The sequence below is a fragment of the Clinocottus analis genome, unplaced genomic scaffold, assembly GCF_023055335.1.
Source record: "Clinocottus analis isolate CAN_PGR_092001 unplaced genomic scaffold, fCliAna1.0.p SCAF_18, whole genome shotgun sequence".
NCBI lineage: Eukaryota > Metazoa > Chordata > Actinopteri > Perciformes > Cottidae > Clinocottus > Clinocottus analis.
Genome location: NW_027175909.1, coordinates 4,220,001 through 4,226,116, shown reverse-complemented (window position 1 = coordinate 4,226,116; position 6,116 = coordinate 4,220,001). Strand labels below are relative to the sequence as shown.

At 46.0% G+C, this 6,116-nt stretch overlaps 1 protein-coding gene across 1 annotated transcript; it reads right to left on the bottom strand.

The window, feature by feature from the left end:
* Window positions 1–4,623: 4,623 nt before the first annotated feature.
* Window positions 4,624–6,032, bottom strand: gjd4 (gap junction protein delta 4). Its single transcript, XM_068582309.1, has 2 exons — window positions 5,969–6,032; window positions 4,624–5,825 (listed from the first exon to the last, which is right to left on the bottom strand). The coding sequence occupies exons 1-2, from the start codon at window positions 6,030–6,032 to the stop codon at window positions 4,624–4,626; spliced, it is 1,266 nt and encodes a 421-aa protein (XP_068438410.1).
* Window positions 6,033–6,116: the final 84 nt, after the last annotated feature.

The following is a 6,116-nucleotide window of genomic DNA, read 5'->3' as shown; positions in this document are numbered from 1 at the left end:
TGTGTTCCCTCAGTCCTTCACTGACTGACTGACATTTACACAAAAGGAAAAACGTCTTTCATCTGAAGCGCAGAGTGTTTTGCCAGATTCACTCTGGATGGAGGGGTGTGTGTGTGTGTGTGTGTGTGTGTGTGTGTGTGTGTGTGTGTGTGTGTGTGTGTTAAACCAATAAACGTGCCCGCATTCATCATTGAAAATGGGTGTGACCTGTCGGTTCTGATAATAAATAAATGCAGCAGAACAATCGGAGGATGCGCGAGAGCGATGCTGCTGTTTATAGTAACAATTCAACGCACAAACGTAGTCAAGCAGTGTGTCACGTGTTAAGTCACACACACACACACACAATGTAACTTTTCAGCATTTGAAATCATATTATTTATTTAAAAACGGCAGTTCTGTGCAGTGACAGAGTGACACACGTCTTTTCAAAGATACAACCATTTGATATTGTTCAGACATATTTGGAAAAGTATTCTGAAAGTCACATGTTATGAAAAAGGTATTTCAGGACAAATCTTGTATCATTATTATGCTGTAAAAATGTGTCACATCACACCAGGGCCATAAGCCACAATCAGCTACCTCCATCACATCGGTAAAGCAGCCAAGACATCATAATGTCTTCAAAATATACATTTCTGTTTCCCTATGAAGCTTTCTTTTTAATACTCCTTTTCTTCCGAAATAAAACTTTATTAAAACGCAACACCCAGTTCTGTCCACTTGAGGGAGCCATTAACTAGACGTAGTCTTTCCTCTCACAGCTCCGACTGGACAATACCTTACAGAACGGATGTGGACACAGACACATTTTGTCCCTGTAAAGATGACTTCAACACATTGTGTTCTGTTTCTTTCACTGCATTTGTTGTCTCATTGGGAGTAACACGGCCACCAACTGTGTGTCCCTGACTTGGACCTTCATGCGGTCGGGTTTAGGGGACAGAGTGTAAACATCCAACTGAGAGAGTAGATGCCAGTAGGAGTGAATCGCAGGCTGAACACAGTACGGCGGCTTCCTGCACCTTGTATATGAGGAAGGTCATGAGCTAGAGGAAGACAGTGAGCAGGTGTTGGACCTGCTGTCAGTCACAGCAACGTGAAGACCCAGAAAGAAAATGAGGAGGAGTCGATCCTCACAGAAAGAAGAGCCACGGTCGCCTCCCTGGAAAGTGTAAATGAATATTTGGGGTTTTATCTCGCTGCATCTCACACGTAAATTACACTTTATGTCTCACAGATGAGTTACACGTTCCTTACAAGTCTGAGGAATGAGGATGAAGTGATTGGTGACTCCCAATAAAAGACAATGACAATGGATGAGGGGCAGCGGCAGGTTTCGAATATTGAGAACAGTTGTACAGCTGTAAGGGAAGATTAACTTCATGTGAAGGTGAGTTTAACACTGGAAAGAAAAAAGGAAAGACGTTTAAATGTTTGCTGAAGGAAACTTCTATGCACAACCAAAAGATATTAGAAGATATTCCGAGCTGAAGCCGTGCTTTTTTATAATAGTTAAGTTTTTTTTTAGAAATGTTTCATGTAGGTTTAAAGGCTGCTTTCATTGTTGAAAACAGTATTGGGTAGGTTTGCTCATCCCTCGTCAAATGATTATGAGGAGAAACACAGGCGTGTCTCTCACTGGAGGACGATGTTCATCACAGCTAGAAACTGAGCAGCACATCACTTTGATGTGATCTGGAACGTTACCTTAAGTTAAAAGCTGGACTATTTGACCGTCCTTGATAAAGAATCTCCTAAAACACCTATTTTAAATACTTAATGAAGTAGATATTTGAACAACACTGGAAAATATAGATATGTCCCGTGACTATAAACTTGTTGCTCAAATCTCAGCCCTGCCTCACCCTCCTGGCCGTTTGAACGTAAAGGAGAACGTAAGAAGACGCAACGGAGCAAGTCCTGACGGGCGGTGGACAGCCGAGCCTCCCGGCTGCTGCTCCGCTTTCTGTGACCTGTAACCAGTGACCACTGCAAAGAACGCTGCTCACCAAACAGGGCATTAAGGGGGAAAATAAACAAGTAATAATCCACGTTCATGGCCGACTTGCGAGAAAAGGACTCAAATCAATCTTAAATGGCGCTTATACTTATCGAAATGTCAAAGAAACAAGTGCTTTAGTACTCAAAGACTTAGTTAAGATTAAATGCAAAGATTGGGGTTTAATATTGAAAAGGTTTACAGTGACTGTAAACACAAAACAGGACACGGAGGGGGGGGGGCCCACAGCTAATCTGTGCCTGGGGCCCCTGAGCAGGTTAATCTGGCCCTGCCTGCCTGACCTGTGTGCCTCCAATTTGAAAAACATCCCTTTGCCTCCTTAAATCTCAACATGATATCCTGCATGCTGTGACGTATCCGTCGCTGTACTTCAGAGTTTCTCGGCTCTCAAGCTCACAAATCTACTGTTGATTAACAATCTGCACGGCCTGAAATGAGCAAAAGGGAAGAAGTGCTGCAATATGTGACACTGCACGTCTTGTCAGTAGGGCCCCCCTTTAATTATGTGTATAAAATCTACAGGACAGGGTATTCAGTGGGTTATGTGTTTAAAAAGGTGTCAGCTGATTAATTGAAGGAAAGTGTCACAACCAAAATGTTTTATGAAGATACAAAAATTCACATGAAAATCTGTCATCACAATGCCAAAGGACGCCTAAATTCAAGTGTTGGGTTTAATATACGGCAGCATTTCACGTCACTGGAGGGCAGCATGATTTAATGCTCCGGCATCGGTGAAGCGACTGCAGCACAATGAACTAGAGTCAGCACAGCAGCCACCATAAAGCGCTCTGCAAAGTAAGACACGCAGCAATGTCGCAGACTAAAGTCAATGAGATGTAGAAACGCATCAAAGAATCGTTTACTTTATAAAGAAACAAACTTTACACAAAATAGTGTATCATACTGTATAGACATTCAATTGATATTGTATTGAAAGACAGCTATTTGTTGGAATATGACTTCTATTAAGAAATAGGCACTGATGGTTGTCAATCAAAAATACATAATGTAAAAAGGAAATAGGTGAGCATAAAATATATTACTACATTTTTGTACATTGGATACTTCAAGAAAAACATCACTTATTAAAACATAATGTCAGAAGTCACTTCCTTATGGCTCTGCTTTAGATGAACAATAATCCAAAACGCTACACAATCCACGCAGACTACACAAGTGTAACTGTAGTCCACTGGGTGCATGTAGGAGGTGCGGCGCGATTAGCACTGCGGTGCCCTCCTGTAAACCCCCCGTGGTCACCCTCGTGACGGGCAGGGTGCAGCCCTCAGCAGATAGATAGGTGAGACATGAGGCTGCAGAGCTTTTGTTGTTGCCTTCAAAGAGACCACAAGAGGAGGAAGATCAAGAGCTATCCGTTTACAGAGACCGGCCCCACAGCTATAGAGCGGCAGGTGCAACTGTGATGATTTACTGCGGGAGTCTCCTCACAATCATCTCAGTCAGGTCGTCCAGGGATTTCAAGAAAATACACTGACCGGTTGCTGAAAAACCTGGAAACATTTCAGCAAAGGAAAATGTCAATCAAATGCTACAGCAACCCAACTATAAACGGTACACTGTCTATGATTGAGATGTGTTAGTGGGAGTGTCTGGCCCACATTAATCTGAGCTTTGATCAAAGTGAAACTAAAGCCACAGCAGGCAGGGAGCACATATCCTGAAGGGCAACAGGCCACGCTGCTCCTTTGCAGAGCTCCGCTGTGCTCTATTTCTAGTGACAGAGTATGTCCAGACTTGTATTCCTCCTAAGCTCTGTGAGGCCCTGAAATAGAGTGACAAGCCATCTCCATAAATACAGAGCCCCTATGGGGGAGCATAATTGCTTTGAGAGTCTACGTTGGCTTTCGGGTCCTTCATAGTGTCCTTTGCTTCTGACGGAGGAATCCTATTCCATGAGTCCGATAACACGACCTCAGACATATTATTGCCTTTTCATTTGGGCCTGACCTCCTTATTCCAAAAGGTCGCCCAAACATCCAAGAACTGGGCCTGAAGGGCTAACCATGTCCTTTGACCCCAGTGACCCAAACACAAAAGAGATGGTGGTATCATGTGGAGTGGGGGTGGGGTTACATACGTGGGACAGGTCGAGGCCTGCCTTTGTTTATGGACAGTGTGTCCGGGAGGTGGGGGTAAAAGCCAACAAGGGAAGAAACAGGTGTTCTCTTTTACATTTTCTCAAGGTTGCGGTTTGTTCGAGTATGTTGAATCCCAGGGTGTCCTGTCAATCCTGACTCGTTTTGTTCAAAGAGTTCCTATTCAGGACTTGACTTCTTGTCACTTTCCATCACTCCGCTCGCACCTCTCAAAAGGCAACGCGATCAGATGGTGTGATGAAATCACAGCAAATACAATTGTGCCTTGTGGGTCGAAGGTGTCTTGTGAATGCATTGCTGTTGTGGCACCTCCTCACGCGGCAGTGGCGTGTGCATTTTAAAATGGAGGTAGAGAGCTTAGCAGGATGTCAGCTCCATCACCGTGGAAGCCTAGGGTCGGTTTTATCACATTGCTTCCACAGCTATTTGTCCCATCCTTGTGCTCCAAGATTACCTGGAAATAAAGCAATCCAACACTCACACCCACTCAGATCGTTTTTCTTCATCATTGGTCTGTAGTTCTGCGCCGCTACCCAGCTCAACCAGCGTATATTGACCCACCCTTCTGGCACAAATTGCTGTGGAAACGTCTCCAAAGGGGCCTGCTGGCTCCCTGGTGGAAGACACCAGGTCCCGCCTGGGCGGCGGTGGCGGTTTGAGCCGACTGCGTTTGCTAACACGGATTGATCTGGGTGTCCCCAGTGGCTCGGGCGTGCACAGAGCCACCTCGCTGCCATTCCTCTCCAGAGCTTCCTCTTGGGAAACAGAGTAGTCATTGTTTCCGTTGGTGTTGTAGCTTTGGTTTCCTGGAGAGCGCGGCAGAGAGGAGCGCTGCAGGCAGGGTGGTTCTGGACTTAAAGCGAGCCCTCCACAAGAGCCCTTGCTGCCTCGCCGTTTTCGAAAACTCCCTGTGTGACCAGCCTCTGCTTCTTGTTCCTGCTTAACCGGTGAATCGTTCGAGTCTATTCCTCTTGAAGCTCCACTGCCTGAAAGGAAACACTGCTCTTCCTCACATGTCTTCTCCAACACCATTATCTTGGTCTTGCTCTTCTGCCTCACCGAGCGCTTGATGGCGCAGATGAAATCCAGCACGTTTAGGAAAAGGGACAAGGCAGCCCCACCGAGCATGAAGTTGAGCATCACGGTCTTCTCAGTGGGCCTGGAGATGTAGCAGTCCACCTGGGTGGTGCACGGCGGATGCTGGCACAGGAACCTCCTGGGGATGTAGAACCCAAACAGATAGTAGTGAGCTGCCCCAAAACCTGCCTCCAGCAACGTTCTGACCAACAGATGGAGGATGTAGGCTCCTGTGAAGCACCGGACCAAACCTTGATCAGCCATCTTGTTGACAGAGGTCTTGCTGAACGGTTCCTGGTGGATCTTGAGCAACGGCAAGGTTTTGGTGTGACCTACAGGGTTCATATCCACGGTGAAGCCAGTCGAGACCTTATGGACCACGTAGATGATGAAGACGACGTAGGGGAGACACAAGGTGACGAGCTGCACCAGCCAGAAGCGGAAGAGAGAGATGGGAGAGAATAGATCATAACACACGTTGGCACATCCGGGCTGAATGGTGTTACACACAAATCGCTCCTGCTCGTCCTGGTAGAGAGGATAACCAGCCAAGAGGAGGATCAGGATACGGAGGAAGAACATCACAACGAACCACACCTTCCCTGAAAAATAAGCACGTTGGTATAAAAAAATGGGCTTCAGATTTCACTTTGAGGCTTATAGATCTCTAGAGAAGCCCACAGATCTCAATGCACGAACATAACACAGAAACCAGTTAATTAATGTGTCCGAGAAGTCAACTCACCCATCAAAGTGATGTTGTTAATGACAGAGATGAAGATGACCTCAGAGGAACTTGATCCCGTCATGTTGGCAGTGCTCAAGGCCCACCAAAGTCTTCCAGTTTCAGGCCACAAAGTGACCCCCTCCACCTCACTCCCTGTCCAGACACT

Coding starts and splice junctions, on each gene's coding strand:
- gjd4 (XM_068582309.1), bottom strand. CDS start 6,032: ATGACGGGATCAAGTTCCTCTGAGGTCATCTTCATCTCTGTCATTAAC. Junction 5,826..5,968: donor TAACAACATCACTTTGATGG/GTGAGTTGACTT, acceptor CTTATTTTTCAG/GGAAGGTGTGGTTCGTTGTG.